General features: G+C 44.4%; 1 protein-coding gene across 8 annotated transcripts in view; it reads left to right on the top strand.

The window, feature by feature from the left end:
* PPP1R12B (protein phosphatase 1 regulatory subunit 12B) overlaps positions 1 to 18,398 on the top strand; it is a 166,544-nt gene that overhangs the window by 56,642 nt on the left and 91,504 nt on the right. For all 8 annotated transcript variants that reach the window (XM_039534407.1, XM_039534408.1, XM_039534403.1 and 5 more), the window contains 6 exons: positions 1,319 to 1,398; positions 1,790 to 1,935; positions 6,133 to 6,245; positions 12,141 to 12,338; positions 13,191 to 13,273; positions 16,547 to 16,672. In XM_039534407.1, the coding sequence (XP_039390341.1) occupies positions 1,319 to 1,398; positions 1,790 to 1,935; positions 6,133 to 6,245; positions 12,141 to 12,338; positions 13,191 to 13,273; positions 16,547 to 16,672 (746 nt within the window). The remainder of the gene's footprint in view (positions 1 to 1,318; positions 1,399 to 1,789; positions 1,936 to 6,132; positions 6,246 to 12,140; positions 12,339 to 13,190; positions 13,274 to 16,546; positions 16,673 to 18,398) is intronic.

The raw sequence follows: 18,398 nt of genomic DNA on the forward strand, positions 1-18,398 counted from the left end.
GACCTCCCGCAGGCATGACTGCGGCAGGTCCGCCGGCCCAATCTGCCGCCCCTGATGACAACTGCTGCCCCACGCGCGTGCTTGTCGCGCTGGGGTCTGGAGCCGGCCCTGGCAGAGGAAGAACTTATAACTTACCTTGGGCAATGTGCAGAAGAAGCAAAAGAGGGGAGAAGTTCTCTGCTGAACAGATCTAGCCACCCCAGTCAACCTCCCCTTATAGCACTGTCTTGATATTCTGTTAGCTTAAGGCAGGGGTCCCCAACGCGGTGCCTGAGGGCACCATGGCGCCTGCCGGGGCGTCTAAGTGTGCCCGCATACTGTCTGACGGACAAGCATCCGCCAAAATGCCACCAACAAGCTGTGTCATCCAGAGGCATCGCTGCCGAAATGCTGCCGATTTTCGGCGGTATTTAGGTGGCGACGCCTCTGGATGACGCTGCTTGTTGGCGGCCATGCCTATTGATGTTGCCGCATGTCGGCGGAATTTCGGTGGATGCTTGTCTGCCGCTATGGTTCTCCGTGGCTCATTGTCTGGTGCCCGCCAGACAAAAAAGGTTGGGGACCACTGGTTTAAGGCATCCAATGCTGCGGTCCCGCAGTGCTTTCCAATCCTATAAACCCTGCACTGCGGTGTTTACAATTTTGGGATTCCAGGATGCATTCACTTGAAGAACGTGAGTGCCAAGCTGAGGGATTTTTAGTGGGATTTTCAGGCTCAGAATGATCCTCAAAATGCACGACTACACTAGAATTACAATCTCTTTCTGCTCTACATAAATACATGCCTATAGCTCCTGGGAGTTACCCTGACTATTACCATGCTGCTATGGTTTATCTATCCCTAATGGAATCACTGGTGACGAGATTCCTGAACCAGGTGGCCAAAACACTTCCATCACTGCAGGAATTGACACTTGATGACAACCTCCCCTCTCCCCCACCCCAATTCTGTGCATGTGCTTGAAAGAACAGGGCAGTACATCTGGGGCAAGCATCTGACCCTTAGAGTCAAAGGGGACTCCCCTCCATCAGCACTGTTGCTGATTTCCATGGAATTTCCCATGAAGTGACACTTGAGTGTAACAATGTACCTGATATCTACCTTACTCTATTATAGCTATTCCTGGCCATGATGTGGTGGGCTTATAGATGTGTATTTGCCTGTCAAATTGAACAACAACAAAGCACTTACCAAGGAAAAACACCTGCCACTTCCTCAAAATGAGGTTTCGGATGAGTTTAGACTGATAACGAGATGCTCGTGCTGCTGATGCCTGTTCAAACATGACCTTCCCATTCTTCTCCCACCTTTTGACAGCTGCGCAGTGAGAAGGAGACGAGAAACAAGCTAATTGAAGCTGACATGAATGGGAAACTGCAAAGTGGACTCTTCAAAAAGTAAGACCCACAAAACAGCTGGTGTAGCTTTTGTCTTTTCTACAGTCTCCTACACGCCTGTCTTCCCTGGGTAGCTATCTCCAACCTCTGTCTGAAGACTTGATGATCTCAATTTGAAACCTTTTAGTACAGCTAGAGGGATTGCACTCTAGTCCACATCTCCCCAGGCTGAGTGGAGCTGTCCCTGCCAGCATGGGGAATGCAGGATCGGGAATTTCACCCATAACAAATGTACTGGGTAGGAAACGGTGGGGTGCAGAAGTGTGTAAGAGGTACTTGTGTGCTTACCTGTTCTAGATATAGTGACTTATCTGTAGGTTCCTTAAGAGTAAAGGTCACAGATAGCTGCTTTCCCCTGTTGGCATATCTTAAAAACTCCTATTTGTCTTAGCAAAGAGAAGATTCTTTATGAAGAAGACACTCTGAAGTCCCGGGAACCAGAAGAGGAGAACAAGGAATCGAGCAGTTCCAGCTCTGAGGAAGAGGAGGAAGCCGAAGAGGATGAGGCGTCAGAATCAGATGCTGAAAAGGAGGCAGGTAATGCATAATGCAACACTGAGATTTTAGTTAATTAATTAAGATATGAGGCCTCAGCTAGGGAGACCCACTCACTGTTTTTTCAAAGGCTAAACGCATTTTAAAAATGTTTCTTCAGGTGAGCTGAGCTGCTAAGTAAATCACATGGACTGGTACAGCATATGGTGGATAACTGTATAGTGAGACATCTTTTAAAAAATGGAAGACCTGACTTTATTGATCCTGAATTTATTTTAAAACAGATGAATGCTTCTTAGTTGAGAAATTAGAATTTGATCTCAATACCCAAAATTAGAATTGCTAGAAAGCAAAGTAATGGTGAATTTAATAGTCCTTGCCCGTCCTTTTGTTTAATACAACTTTGCAAGACCCTTTTAGAGGGATAAAAACTTCCATCTTGTCAAATGTTTCAAACCAGCATTGTTGTTTCGAGCACTGAATGCAAACAGGACATTTTTCCTTTTTGTTTACTGGCTCATAGGTCAGCATAAGTGTCAGTAAAGATCTGGGAGTAGGTTTTAATTTATGTTCTCCATCAGCTCTGCATCAGGACAAAACAAAAATGTTATGTAGGTCTTATATCAACGGTGCCTTTTCCTCAGCATAAGTGTGTTAAAATGCTTTGAATTTTTGGATAGCATAGTCTGGTGGGGAAGGCTAACTTTGGGATGGGCAGTAGTTAGACACCCGTGAAACTTTGTTTTTAGATTTTTTTTTTCCCATTTTATTTTTGGGAAATTTTGTGTTTTTGTTTCATCAGCCCTGTCTCCTCACACACCCCTCACCCCCTTCCCCTCCGCACTCTTTGTACAGCTGCCAAACCCTCCTGCTGACCCCCACCTGCTCAGCACGCATGTGACCTTTGCGGGACCCGCCATTGCCTGGATGCACTCTGTCTGGTGGAATTGATCCTGTTAGTTCACCATTTGTGCTCATGGGTGCTGCCGTTGGCTACTGACTCCCCCCTGGCTGACTAGAAGCTTTTGATTCCCCCCCCCCCCATTTTATACATTGCTTTTTGTTTTATTTTGTGGTTATTTCACGTTTGAGAATAACACGGGGCTCTCGTTAGTTTCCAGCCTTACTTGCCTATGTTCCCCCTTAAAGGTAAAAATTTTGGTGAATGAGAGGTTTTGAGTAACCAGTTCAATGTGTGGAGAAAATAGTACTCCTATTGTACCTTGAATATAATGAACTCAATGAAGGTGTGTCTAGAAGTTGATCTTCTAGTTAACTCATTTTAATGCCGCTCAGTAAAAGTCACTTGCTGTTTTTCTAGATAAAGGACTAAAAATGTGTTTTCAGGAAAAATAAACCGTAGGAAATGGAAACTTGTTTCCTGTTACATTTAAATACCCCATCACCATATGGAAAGCTTTTTCTGATCTTGGTGTATAAAGGTTTCAGTCTGTTGAAAAATAATGAATTAACTAAGTACATCATGTAATCTCATGCTTTAGCTGCTGCTGCTAACTGCTGGAGTTCCAAGCTCCTGGTTTCTTCATAACGTCTCTGTGGCTTCAGTTAGGAGCCTAGTCAGGGTGTGTGTGGTGCACATGTTGTTCAAATGACAACACTTAGGTCTCTGCTTCCTGATTTACCCATATCTCTGTAAAGAGGGGCTGACCACAGATTCCTGTGACACTGTTTAGCTTTCATTCCCAGAATAAAAACAGAAAACAAGTCTCCCCCCTAGTGTTCTATAGATGTAAGACTGTTAGGATCCTGGTTGTTCTGAACAATGACTTTAGAAAGCTACAAAACAGCATTTCATTGGGTGATGATGGTACTTAGTTTATCGATATATTTTCAGTTTTTTTCACTAGACAAGGAAGACGAATATTGATCAAGAGTTAGTGTGCCTATGGATTATAACTGCACCTTACTCGGTCTATTTCCTTAGTGTGCTAATCAGTAAATCTTTATTCCATGGAGCACTACAAAACTGTCAAACAGCTATGGAAGCACAACCTGGCTTTTGTCATGCAGCGAAAGAACTATCACTTGGGCTCTGATTGGACAAACTTGAAGATGGATGATGAGTTAAAAGGACCGAAGCATCTAGGTTGATCTTGGCAGAACTGGCAGTTTAAAAAAAAAGTCTTTGTGTATATTAATGACAAAGATTAAAAGTTTTTTAAAATTAAATCTTTTGGCATGTAAATAAAATAAATGTCATATGGATTTTAGTCCATGTGTAGTTGCTCTTCTAATTAAAATAGTGTTTAATAGGCAGCGACTTTGTCTTGTAATCTCGGGTCTTTCAAGCAAAGTAGGGGCTTAAATGAAACATCAACAAGTAGGTTTGGCAGAATAACTTTTTTTTATAATTTTGAGGGATAATATCTATTTTCAAGCATTTTTTTTATTTTTATCCATTTTAAATTTTCACAGTTTCACAATTATGAGGTATTCACATTTTTTATTTTCAAATTAAATTTTCAGCTGTTGGAAATTATGGGGGGATCAGACAGTTACTTAATGACAGACATTAAGATTCAAAAAACTAAAGCTTTGTAGCCATTAAAGCAAATTTGTTAACATTACATGTCAAAATATACAAAGTACAGTAAATAGCCTTAAATCAAACTAGTAAGCTCCTAAGCAGCATTTTTCTTAGCTTTGCCTATCTGTAAATTTTGATTATTGAGGGGAAAATTTGTTCTGTTTGTGTGTACAGTGAAATCAACATTTACTGACGTTTACCAATTAAAAAAAATTTAATCAAGCCTTCCAAGCCTGCCTATAAGGAGCGGTTTAGCTGCAGGAAGTGGTGTCACATAGTGTATCAGCTTCAGAAACGGTATGGATGAACATTATACAGATATGGAATTGAAGTTAAACTAAAGTCAGAGCAGACCTGTTTTGTCAACTCTTGGTGTAAAGTAGCTTTCCCGTATGTAAAACACAGATGTGTTTTAATTGCTGACTCTGGTATGAAAACTTGAGAAGGCAAAAGAGCCCAGAGTTTTTTGTCTTGGCCTTATTTCTTACAACTCTTACAGGAGTTTAGAGCCCTATTTCTGCTCAGCTCTCTGATTTGCTCAAAGTGAGTGGAGGCAGCCAAGTGAAATTGAGACATTCCCCTGTCCCTGAGGAGCAAACAGCAGTGCACAAAAAGTGCTGCAGTGCTGTATCTTTGTGTACTAGTCTGCTTCAAACTGCTACTGAAAGATAAAACAAGTGCAAGACAAACTGTGCCGGGTGGGTGGCCCCAGTGCTGGCAGCCCCCACCTGGGCGCTGCAGGCCCAGCGCCTCCAGCCCTGGAGCTCCGGGCAGCATGGCCCCAGCGCCCGCCTAGCCTGCTTCAAGTCCCAGCCGCAGGCTGGCCGCCCTAGCCCCAGCACACTTCCTCAAAAAGGAGCATCCTGCCTGGGCTGGGGCCAAAGGGGAAGTAGCAAGCAGGAAGGGGCTTTGGGGGTGGAGAGTGGGTGCTGTTTGGGGACGCATAGGTAACAAGGTGTTTGGAACCGAATGCTATATTCTAGGGGTAGAGGCATCTGTCTTGAATAGAAATCAAAAAGCCTTAATGGTGGAAACTTGAGCTTGTAGAATGGAGCAACTAGGTAGCCACAGGATCTGTCTGTTTTCGGTTAGTTTATTCTTGACTATCTCCAGAGTGATCAGATAGTCCCAGCTGTACACAGAAATGAAAAATAAGTTATGCCATTGGATTCCCATCTTCCTCTTTCTGCAAGAGCTATGTCCCAAACCCATGGTGAATAGCCAGCAGAACCATGTCATGGTATCCTTCACCTGACTGACTCAGACATGCATGCCACTACGTATATTTTGGCATTGCAGGAATACTTTAGTCTAGTTCTCAAACCCATATGTCTGTCAAGAATGATCAGTTAAAGGAAATCTAATGAATGAAGTCTGTTATCTGGCCTCAAATGCTCTCAGGAAAGACTGGGCAGTTTACCTGCTGGGGGTGAAATAGATGGCTCTGTAAAAGCATGCTTCAGTTGTAACCACTTAGTGCAGAGGTGTTTTAAGACTGGGCAGAAATACCCTTTGTTCAATGAGTAGACTTAGGGGTGCTTCCCTTTATTCTGAGTGTGGGGAACTGGAATGTTCTGTTGTTACACAGGCTCTGGGTCTGCTTATTTGCACATCACAGTGGTAAAGGGAAAGTGGTTTATAAATGCAACATTCAAACACCTTGTTTTTCCTCTCCTTGTCTAAAATTGTAGAGAGAAAGAAAGAGTCCTTTGCCAACCATTCTGGTCATGAACCCAGGACTAGCGTCACTGAGCAAATACCACCACCAGAGCATAACTCCTTCACTGCAGCTCCTGGCAGAAAAGTAAGTGAATTGGGGATTGACTCAGAGTCCAACTGTGCATTCCATTGTTGCTTTAAAGCAATTGGTTGCACTGGAGAATAGATTTTCTTAACTGGTGTTCAGAGAGGTTGCAAGACTTACAATCAGATACTATTCTGTCTCTGATTTAACGAAGAGGCACAGTTAACGGCATAATAGTCTGGGGCATGCACAAATAGGGCTAATTTTGTCTGGTGTGCTGTCTTTCCATTATGTCACCCTCTGAAATAAGTTGGGCCATTTAAAAAAAACAAAAACAAAAACACACTTTACTGCTTAACAAGTACTCCTGGTTCTCTGGCCAGGAAGGACCCCACTGCCTGTTCGGTGACAGAAGCAGTTTTGTTGACATCTCTTCCCCTAGTTCCTTCCAGCAGAAAGTACTGCAACAGAGAGAACTCCATTGAAACTGTCCTTATGGAAGCGACTGGTAAAATTCCTGTTTTTGCTCTTCATGGCAATGTGACAACAATGCAATTGGTATTGAAGCACATAGCCTGAAGATCCATCCAGGTTACATAACCTGCACCAGACTTGATGGCACTGTATGAGCTATGATGCTACACTAATGAGGTAGAGGTGAGACTGCTTGTCATTTCTCTGGCAATGGATTCTCCCCCCCTCTCCCTTGAGTGAAGCTCTCTATAGCTACTGAGATTAGACATAAACCTCTTCTGACTCTAAATCCACTTGGCTAGCAGGAGCCATGAGTGTGGTCCCTATGTATATTCCATACATGCCCGAGACTGGAGAATTTGCAAGTAGTGTCTGTTGGTCTGTTTTTGGGCCCTCGTGTTCTTTGTGCTCAGTATCAATGGTATAAGGAGAGGTGCAGACCAACCGCCTCTCCTATTCATTTTTACTGTTGCCCAGCCTGAGTCGGAATCCTATGTCCAGAGCCATCTTTGCACTGTTTTTGTACCTGTAAATATAATAGTGTATAATTGCTAGTATTTTCAGTCTTTTAATTAGCGTAGTTTAGTCCCCCTGTGCTCCGCTCCTGCCTTGGGGCCTCCCCTCTCCATTTCTTTTCACTCCCCTCAGAAGGAGGACCATGCCTAGAGTCCTGGGATTTAAGAAATGTCTCTTGCCCCTGCCCTATTTCAGTCAGCGATGACGACTAATGCAGCCTTTAGTGTCTTGGGGAGGCTCACATCTCCACTAAGTGCAGCATCTGCCTCTGCTTCCCTCCCCAAACCAGAGAGGTGACAAGAGTTTCAACTGAGCAAGTACTTCATGGAGAAAGTCATGAGACCCAGTCAGATCCTGGCAGGTGAACCCTCTGATACATAGGCCTCGGTCTGCAGGCAATGCCCCTCTGAGCATGAGCTCCAAAGCAGAGGTCAGGGCTGTTAAGTCAGAGTAGTCATTGCCTCAGGCCTATTAGGAGAGTTAGGGGCATAGATCCCCTTCCACATTTGCTTCTAAAAGAAGGATCCCTCCCTGACTCTTTCCAAGTCAGGTGAGCCCTCGTGTTGATCCTAAAAACTCAGGTCTGCCTAAACCTGACCATGAGGGTAAGGTGTGAAGGAGAAAAGACTCGGTATTGGCTCTGGCTCCAACTTGAAAGCCAAAGGATTGGCACCTGCCAGCACTGACTGGGAGCTCCAAGATAGACTCCTCTTCAACTGTACTGACTCGTTCCCAGAAGGATCTACTGAGCACCATCAGTCCCAATCACTGGGACACCTCGTGTTCTGGGAGAGACTGAAACTTTTACCTCTTTTGAGGACATTTTCACCTTATCTTGTCCTCTGTTTCCTCTCCTTTCTGGTATGATCCTCCTGAGGGACACCTCAACAACAGAAGAAGAAAGAAGAAACAACTCTTGAGGAGAAGGGACTAGTCCTCTATTCCATAGATGAATTGAAGCATTCATCTACTAGTACGGCCGACAGAGCCAGAATTTACCTTCTCATTGGTTGATTCTGATGTCCAGACAAGCTATCACTTCCATGAAGGGGGTTAGCTCAAACAGAGCCAGCAGGAGATCTTGGATCCATCTTATGCCCAGAGGTGACCACCTAGAGGACCGATGGTATCCACTGCATTGAGATTCCCCCTCAACCAGTTGACACTTCATACTGGCCCTGTTGGGATCCATGGGATCCCTATGCTAGAGACACTCCAGATCTATGCGTGAATCCCACTGGCCCTCTCCTCCTAGTCAACACCAACTGGCTCCATCAGAGCACGTGGAAGGAGGAAATGGAGCTGGATCAACCGGTTCTGACAGATGTCATCGTCCTTGCCTGATGAGGCAATTGCTCCATCCTCAGCATCCCTGCCTGAAGACCACAGGCAATACCAAGAGCTCTTGCAGAGTGTGGCAATTGAACTCCAGATTCCATTCTAGGAGGTCCATGATATGCAGTATAAGCTCATGGAAATCTTGCAGCCCACTGGCCCCAATCAGGTGGGCCTCCCAGTAAATTAGGCTATCATGGAACCAACCAGGGCGGTATGGCATACTTCTGCATCTTGCACCCCCACCCTGAAAAAGGCTGAGAATTGCTAACAACCAGGTCCTGTTAGCAAAGCACAATTTTACAAATTACTCCAAATTCTTGGAGTTCAAAGACACTCCATCAGTGGACAGGGTCCAATTCCAAGCCCTCACCGAGGAAGGCAAACTGGTAGCTAAGACTTCTTTTCAATTTGCAATGGACACTGCTGATACTGCATCTAGAGCTATTGCTACAGTGATACTTGAGGTATGAATCATGGCTTCACATTTTGGGGTTCTTCAGGGAGAAATCCCATTGAGGACTTGCCCTTTGAGTCTAACCTCTGTAACGAAAAGGCGGATGAGTCACTGCACTCATTAAGACTCCAGGATGACCCTCCGCTCCCTGGGCATTTATAACCAGCACCAAAGAGGAAACACCACAAGCAGGTGTATAAACCAAGACATCTCCCTCAGCTGTTCTACCACCAGCACCCTTACGAACTGCCGTGCAATGTCAGAAGGTGCAAAGCCCTAGGTAAGCAGCTCTTTCAAACGCAGCCACTCAACCCTATCCACCAACCAGAGGTTACTTTTGACAGGATGCTTGAGAACCACATACGTTTATTGATGTCATCTCCAACTGCCCCCCAAACCCTTGGTGGCCCCCTCGCATTTTTCACCCACAATTGGAGGGCAATAACAATGTATAAGTGTGGATTGGATGGCATCCACTCTGGCTATGCCATCAAGTTTATCTCTCCTTCCCCCTTGCAAACCCCTTTCCTGGCCCATCTTCAGGGACCACCCTCAAGAGGAAATCTTCCGTAAGGAGGTGGACTGTCCCCTCCAAGGAGGGGATATAGAGTAAGTGCCACCTCAGCATCTAGGAAAAGGGTTCTACTCCCTATATTTCAGTCTCCAAGAAAAAATAAGGATGAAGACCCATTTTCTACCTACATCAGCTGAATATTTTTATTTGCAAATCATAATTCTGTATGTGCACATTGGCATTGATAATTCTCTTCCTGGAGAAGGGTATGTGGCTCACGGCTCTCAACATGAAAGATGTTTTCTTTCATGTGGGCATTCATCTGCCCCACAGAAGGTTCCTCAGATTTCTGGTGGGACAAGAGTACTACCAGCTCAGAGTACTTCTGTTTGGACTGGCAACAGGGCCTACCTCACAATGGTGGTGGCCCAGATGAGTCAAAACAGCTATACCAACTTCTTGTACCTGAATGAATGGCTCCTAACAGGCAGATCCAATCAGGAGGTTCATTCAGCAACCCTATCTTTGATCCACGTTCTGACATCCTTGAGAATTTGTGTAAACAAAGTCTACTTTGAGTCCCACAAAAACCTTAGACTTTATAGAAGCAACCAAAGAACTGACTTAAGCAAGGGCCTATTTCCCTATGGACCAATTTCAGGCCATGAACAGCTTGATAAGTCAAGTCATCCTCAGACCTCAAACCACAGTCAAGGTTTGTCTTTCTCTGCTAGGCCGCATGGCCTTGTGTACTTGCATAACACCATTCACCAGGCTTCACCTCTGTGTACAGGCTGGCTTTGGGCTGTTTACTCTTCAGACAGAGACTACATGAATACCAAAGTAACAATCTTTGCCAAGGTCATGGCTTTCCTGGTATGATAGATGAATCTGGAGTAGGTGCATGTTGGAGTTAGCATTCTTTGTGCATACCCGATGGGACCATAATCTGTATTCCACTACCCACCCTCTTTTCCCTCTGCTTTTGATCCTGACTAGATTTGGGATAGCGAAGGAACTGGAGAAGCAGTTGGTCCACACCTCCCCTTACACCCTTGGGCTCTAGGATTCAGGCACAGACCTACAGAGACAACGTGCAAATTCTCTGGCCTCAGGCACAAAGAACATGGGTGTACCCATGTTTGGAATACAGATAGGGACTGTACACATCAAAGAACTTCCAGTTACAGCTGAGTAACCTTCATATCTTGCATTCCTTTTGGTGGCCCTGTGCTTAATGTCTCAGGTTCATACACTGAAGTGCAGGTTGTTATATGCTAGGTTATTTTTTTATTTAGAGACTGAGCTAATAGATCTGAGAGATGCAAGAGGTTTCATAGTTAGTCATGAATTGTTTTGTATGTGCCAGTCAGCCTAATTGCTTGCCCAGAGCAAATAAGATAGCACTCCCTATGGCATAAACTTAAATTTACCTAACCAGGCAAGTGATGAGGAAGAGAGAGCGAGCAACTATGAATAGTGCAGTTAACCCTTTCCCTGCTGCAAAGCATTGCAGCTACCTCAAGCTGATGAGCGCTTCCTATGCAAGTATGAAAATCCGAAATCTCAGTAGTTTGAGACTTTTGATTAATTGAAGTGGGTTAACACAGAGTAGGTGTATGTTTGTTTTATAGATAAACTCCTTGTTGCACACACTCATCAGATTAACCGAAATCCCTTAATTAACACAACTTCACTTACAACAACTGTCTCCTGCCTCTTGAGCTTTTCCTGTGTCTCACTACCATCAGACTAGATTTCTTGCTGGGAAATGTCAGTATAATGGCCTCACTGTGTCTTGTAAGGTAAAATCTAATAGCTGTAAGGTCTCCATGAGGTACGTGGGTTAAGGTAATCTGGTAGTGTTCAGCTTTTTTTTCTTTGGAGCGAAATCCATCCAAAACCACATTTAAAAAAACATGAAGGTTGCAGAGTTAAGTACACAGATCTCGAAATGCCAGAATTAAGGTCCCATGTGCAAACTAACTCTGTCCCATTGTAAATATGCATTGCAATAGTGTTAATAAAATGAGTGCATACTACTCAGGTACAGCCAAAAAAAAAAAATACACATCTCTCCTATAACCTTGCACATAAGTAGATGGAGGCAGATGCTCTGCAGGAGCCTCCCTCTTCTAGTATTGGTTATTTTCATGGATCTCTCTAGCATACATAGAGTAATATGCCAGTACTACAACATGCTACATATCTGTAGCTGAAACAAAGTTGTGAAACAATTGTATATTTGAGGAAATAGTATGTGGTTGTATACTGAAGTCCATAATAAAACCAATACAGAGCGGCATGTACAGAATACACGGTTGCATGGTTTCTCATATGAAGTGTTCACTTGCACTCATGTGGGATGAGCTGCATAAAGCACTTGTGCCTTTGCCATTCTTGAGTAGTGCACCCTTAAACACATGCTGGCAAAACCTTTATATTACACCTTTTTATTCCCTCTTTATATCCTAATTAACCTTAACTTGCATTTACAGATTAGAATTGTGTGTGTGTATGTGTCTAGCTATTGCTGGAGTCTGCATTGAATCTCATGCTTTAAAGTGTAACCTACTTAGTAAAATTCGCTGGGAAGTTAAATTATATACTGTCTGCAGAACCCTAGCTTCCTACCCGCTGTTGTCTTCTCCCACCGCAGTTCACCAGTTTGCTCAACAAATCAGAGGAGCAAAAGGATGAATCTCCCTCATCTTGGAGGCTTGGTCTACGGAAAACTGGCAGCCACAATATGCTAAGCGAAGCTGCTTCCCGGGAGGCACTGAGAGAGAGAGGTTCCTCCATCTACCGCTCTTCATCGAGTCCCCGGATTTCTGCATTCTTAGACAACAAAGAAAAGGTCTCCTTTCCCTCAAAACAGTTTGTAGTGAATCCCATCTGAGGGGTGCTTACCAAGCAGCGTCAATCAGCTTACCCATCTGTAATGCCATCCCACTTTTGAGCGTCATCCCACTGGGTTTCAGTTATGGCCACTTATTTGTAATCTCCATAATTTAATACTCCTCTTTCTTCTTGCAGCTTTTTTTCATGCTGCTTGCATGTGTTCAGATGCTTTAGTACATTTATACTTTCCTCCTGTTTTGAAAAGTACGCCATCTTACTTTCTATGTTGGTAGTTCATGCAAAATTGTTGGAGTTCAGCCAAAGCATTCCTTTTACCCCTTCCTACCTAAATTGGAGCCTGCTTAGCAATCCCCCGGCAGTTTGGCATCCCACATGCTTTAGTGGGGAATGTCTAATCCAGCCAGTGAGTGACCTGTGTTCACAGTAGGTATTGTGCTGCTCTGAATCTAAAGTCTTCCTCAGTGTGCTCTCCATCCATTCAGCTCTGCTGCTCATTTACACACGATCTGTCTTCATTTAGAAGCTGCCCTCAGTTACTAGCCTCACCTTTATCATGCTAGTTGCCAGGGAAGCCAACTCTCTTAAAAAAAACATATGGTAATTCTAGAAAACAGATCTTTTGGGCTATTTCTTGAAATGGTTCCAGGCTGACTCCTCCATGCCAATTTTTAAACTTAGAGCAAAGGCCTTGAATATTGGCAATTTTGGAAAAATTAGAAACTGACTCTCACTTCTAGAAGCAAGAATGGAAACACTGTAATTCGGAGGTGTTGCTGAATGCCATTGAAGATGTAACTTCCTTGTGGAATATACATGATCTTGAAATAATTTTTGTTTTTTCCTTCAGGATAAGGATAGCAAAAACTACTTTGCCCCCATAGCCCCTAGAAGACTAAGCAGTACGGGTGACATAGAAGAAAAGGAAAACAGGTAGGACTTGGACTGAATTTAAGGCTCAGATTTTATTCTGGGGAATATTCTGCTGGAATTCACTCCTTGGAAATGCCTGCTCCTTTTTCTGTGCTCATGCTTCATAGTTTTCACACATCACTCCCAAGCACATAGGTGTTTGATATGGCTCGAAATCTGGCAACATTTTATGAAAAGTGAACTTAGTGGGCCCTTCCCTCAGTAGGCGATAGTATCTGCTCCCTAAACTCTTAAACTATTGGCACGCTTTCAGAATTTAAAATGTGAAATGCTGAAAACAATGATTATACACGTATTTCTCCCCTCCATTGTGATACTATGCAGGTGCCTTCTTGTCCTTGAAAATAAGTCTAAATTTGAGCTCTAGCTGAGACCCCTTCTTATTGTACTGTAACTCGTTCAGACATCATCTCTTCCATCCCATTTGTTTTTGTCCACCAGTTGCTTCTCGATGTAGCTTAAGTTTGTGAACTCTGTTGCAGGGACTCTTCTGTATGTCTATAAAGTGCCTAGCAGGATGGGGCCCCAAGTCTTGTTTGGTTACCCATTGCTGCTGCTGCAGTATAAAAATGGAAGCAGCATCTGTCTCATAACATGATTATTTGGGGAAATGCTGCCTCCAGTGGGTTCCGTGCAATGTGATCTAAAGGGAATAAGATTTGAGCTCAGCTTGATTTGTAGACCCAGCACAAACTATAATTGTTGTGAAGCAGTTACACCAAATAGGCTCTGAGAAACAATTTCACAGCAATTATAGATTCTGTACTGTTCTTGTTACATCCTGCCTGCCGTGCTCTAGCTTCAGTCTCAAACTGCCACCATTATTTGGATCTTAGCAGACAATTTGTATTTGAAATTACAGGGGGGATGACTGATAAAGCTGAGTGTTTTTTGAACAGTGCCTCAGACTGTGCTGTACCCAGCTGATTGCCGCTAAGTGTCCTGTGCTCTGTATGATGGAGGATCAGGCTATATTAGCAGATGGTATTCATAGTGTACTGTGTGACACAATTTTTCCAGTACTTTTCTTTTAACACCAGCCAAATCAGTGCTTCATGGAATGCTGTAGAGCAGTGGTCTCCAAAGTGGGGTGCGCAAGACGATCCATTGGGGGGCGTGGCAGAAGGAGTGCCGCTGGGGGTGGGGGGAAGGGCAGCTGGAGGAGGGAGGGAACGAGTGAGCGGGGAAGCTGCCCCGCACACCCCCCCCCCCTTGCAGGCAAGGCCACCTGGAACGCTGGGGCTTTAGGGGCTGTCGGGCCCTGGGCTAAGGTGGCCCTGGGGCCCTGGCCTGCAGCTCTAAAGCCTCTTTCGGAATGCGGCCCTGAGTCCTCCGGCCCGTGGAGGAGCAGGGGCAGCCGTGCAGCCAGTGGCCGGAAAGAAGTGGCGCTTTCCCCTTCAAAGCCGACTGGAGAGAAGCAGTGCTTTGAAGGGGAAAGTGGCGCTTCTCTCCGGCCACTGGCTGTGCAGCTGCCCCTGCTCCTCCTGAGTCCTCCGGCCCGTGCTCGCAGGGCCACATTCCGAAAGGGGCTTTAGAGCTGCAGGCCAGGGCCCTGGGACCTCCCTTAGCCCAGGGCCCTGCAGTCCCTAAAGCCCCTGCGTTCTGGGTGGCCCTGCCCGGGGGAGCGGGGAGGGCAGCTCCCAGAATCATGGCCGTGGGGATGGTGCCGCACTGTGCAGAGTCACCTGCACACCCCCTGCACAAAACAGGAGCTGCCCCAGGTAAGTGCTCTGTACCTCCTGCCTGCCCCAGCCCTGAGCCCCCTCCTGCACCCTAACTCCCAGACCCCACATTCCACCCTGAGCCCCCTCCCGCACCCTACCCCTAATCCAGACCTTCGAATCGCTGTATCACAAAGTCTTAAACCAAGATTTTCAGAAATAATGAAGCATATTCAATCACATTGCTCTCACTAAAAATATTAATAATTGTTTTTTGTGAGAGCAAAAAGGTTTTTCGTACTGTTAATAAATAACAATTTTTTAAAAATATTGTTTTTCATCTTTATCTCATCCTTTTTTAATTTCTATTTTTTGTATGTTTTATAATGTACATAATATATTAGTGTAGTAGTACATGTATATATAATTTATACAGATATTGGGGGTGCGTGCTCAAAATTTTTTTACTGGAAGGGGTGCACGATCAATAAAGTTTGGAGACCACTGCTCTAGAGGCTTGAAGTAAAACAGCACGAATAGCTTGACATCAAAATTGAAAAATAATTGGGAGCTCTGATGTATATTCGCTCATGCTACAAATAGGTTCTGATTTCTATAGCTGGCGAGAGGGAATTGCCAGAGAACAACACACAAGATAGGGGGAGGGATAGCTCAATGGTTTGAGCATTGGCCTGCTAAACCCAGGGTTGTGAGTTCAATCCTTGAGGAGGCCACTTAGGGATCTGGGGCAAAAATTGGTCCTGCTAGTGAAGGCAGGGGGCTGGACTTGATGACCTTTCAAGGTCCCTTCCAGTTCTAGGAGATTGGTATATCTCCAATTATTACCTATTACCTTCCAGCATTGGAGTGAGGGACTTGAGCTCAGATTCTGAACTCTCATTCCCCTGCTCCTTCACACATTAACATTCATAGGGGCATTCATTTGTTTCTGAATCATGGCACATAGTTCTAGTTGTTGCTAAATATTTATACTTGCTGCTCCTGGCTCCTAAATCAATAGCCTAAGACTTACCATATTGGTTTCCATCCGAAGAAGTGAGCTGTAGCTCACGAAAGCTCATGCTTAAATAAATTTGTTAGTCTTTAAGGTGCCACAAGTACTCCTGTTCATATTGGCTCAGGCCATTGATCCGTGGCCTGGTATCCTGTCTCTGGCAGTGACTAGTCCTTGATGTTTCAGAAGGTAAAAGGAGAGAGGCAGGGAGAGCAAGATCTTTCTAGGTCTAATGCATGAAGTGATTTTCTATAAATAGTCTGAATTTGGATCAAGTGCTTGTGGTCAGAGACCTTGTGTTAATGTGTGTGTAAAACATTATGCATTCTTGTGACATTAAATAAGTAATAAATACTTGGCAATTACTAGAGCTAATTTTAAGGGAAATAATTAATCAAAATATCCCCGTTATCCCTGTGGTGAGTCAGGATTGTGGCTGGAAAAGGTTTGTATTGCCTGAATGTGGAGGGCTCTTTGCTCTTGCCACTGGATGTTGGACTCCAGCACTTACCTGCATGCTTGGCAGTGCGCTAAACCAAGACAACATGGCTCCAGAGTCTTTTTAAACTGCCGAAGTGCTTTCTCCTGCCTCAACAGAGAATCTGCTGTTAACCTGGTGAGGAGTGGCTCCTACGCCCGGCAGCCATGGAGGGATGAGCCAAAGGGAAACGAAGCCCCCCAGACTGGTGCACCTTCCACCTACGTATCTACCTACCTGAAAAGGTATCACCTGTAACATTTACAATAAGTTGCTTACGGAGCAAAACTGAAGTTCTTAACATGCCATTCAGGCTTTTGAGTGGCTGCTTTCTTTCTAATTGCTGCATTAGTGTGGCTGGCCTTGGTGTCCTCATTGCTTTCCCGCACCCAGCAGCAAACATCAGGGCCTGCTTAGCTTTTTCATTACAAACCCTGTCGTCTGCGACTTAGATTTTCATGGGTTTTAAAATATTGGGCTAAACTTTAAAAATTGCATTCACATAATTCAGATGCAAACTTTTTCAACAAATTATATTGGTGTAATTGTGTTAGATCGCTAAAAGCAAAATTCCTTGTAAGCCGAGGGTGCAGTAACAGAATTGTAAAATGCAGTCTTGTGGGGGCCCTAAACAGGTCTGGGAGTCCATTTCTAATGGTGTTGCATATTACTGCACAACTTTGGATAACAAACTATCCAAAAATAACTTGGAGCATTCCTGTTTCTCTTCTCTCCTATCTGTGCTGCTTCTCTTAAGTCCAAGGCCAGCAGCTTGAGCAGAAAATGAGTGCTCCAGAGTTCATGAGCATTAACAGCCAGACTTGTGAGGAATGTGACTGGTATCCAAAATCAGCCAACATAGTCCATTTCTTCTGGCAGCAGGAAAATAGCTTTTGTGCAGGTGCATGTGCCACTCTACATAGACAACTGCTGCTTGCTGATGGGATGGGGTGGCAGAGTCAGGAAAGAAATTTGCTCCACATACAGCTTTTCCCAATTGGCCCTGTCCATTATCAGTTTGGAAGGGAGAGGTTCACCTGGTATTGGCTGCTCCTGGACTGAATGAACCAGGGGCCTTTATGACAAACGTTATATTCTAGACTCAATTGAGAGAGGGAGGAAACTTGCTACTAGTGAAGGGGGATGGTGAAATTTTCACCCCTGAACTTGCCTGGTGAAATGACAGGCTCACTCACAAGTGTATTGCTTAAGACTTCAGTCTGTAAAACCATCACCGATTAGTGCAAGGGAAGTAAAGTCTACAATTTTAGATGATAGGTTTCATTTTAGATTAGGCTTTTTTCAAGTGCTAGACCCTCAAACTGAATAATTTGTCCTTAATGTGGCGTAACTCTGAATATATGGGGTGAGGGAGAGTCTTGTGAATGTTACCATATTACTTGTGTTCTAGTGTTTAGGGGATGATAGCAAAGCTCAGCCTTTTCATAGGATATGGCTATCTAGCTGCTGAGTAAATGAAGTTGTTCATACAAAAGGGGAAGCAGCTGGATATTTTCAAAGCAGGAGACCTTTCTTGTGAGGCAGTGTTCCATTCCAATGAATTTACATCTATCCTGGGATCTGATGCTGCCAGCCAGCGGTGTGTGCTTCTCTCTCACTTGACAGACAGACAGGTGGCAGCTGGTTGCAAGACTTTCACCTCTGCTGCCAGATTGTCTCTTAGACATAACATAGATGCTGTCACTTTAGCTGACATGGTTCAGGTCAGTAACATTACTGAACAACCTCAGTTCTGCTGGGATTTTAAAACTTTCTTGCTTTGTGACTCAGCTAATCCAAAATCAGATTTACAAGGAATATTTACCCAACCTGCCCCATGGTGCCATGATTAAACGTGGAGGCATTAGCTGAAGTTTTGGCTGGCACTGACCACTTTTGGAATTGCACACAGTCAAGTTATTTCCTATGAAAGGCCTCATTTAAGCATTCATCTGAAGGGAGAATATATTT

Source organism: Mauremys reevesii, linkage group 4 (assembly GCF_016161935.1).
Source record: "Mauremys reevesii isolate NIE-2019 linkage group 4, ASM1616193v1, whole genome shotgun sequence".
Classification (NCBI taxonomy): domain Eukaryota; kingdom Metazoa; phylum Chordata; order Testudines; family Geoemydidae; genus Mauremys; species Mauremys reevesii.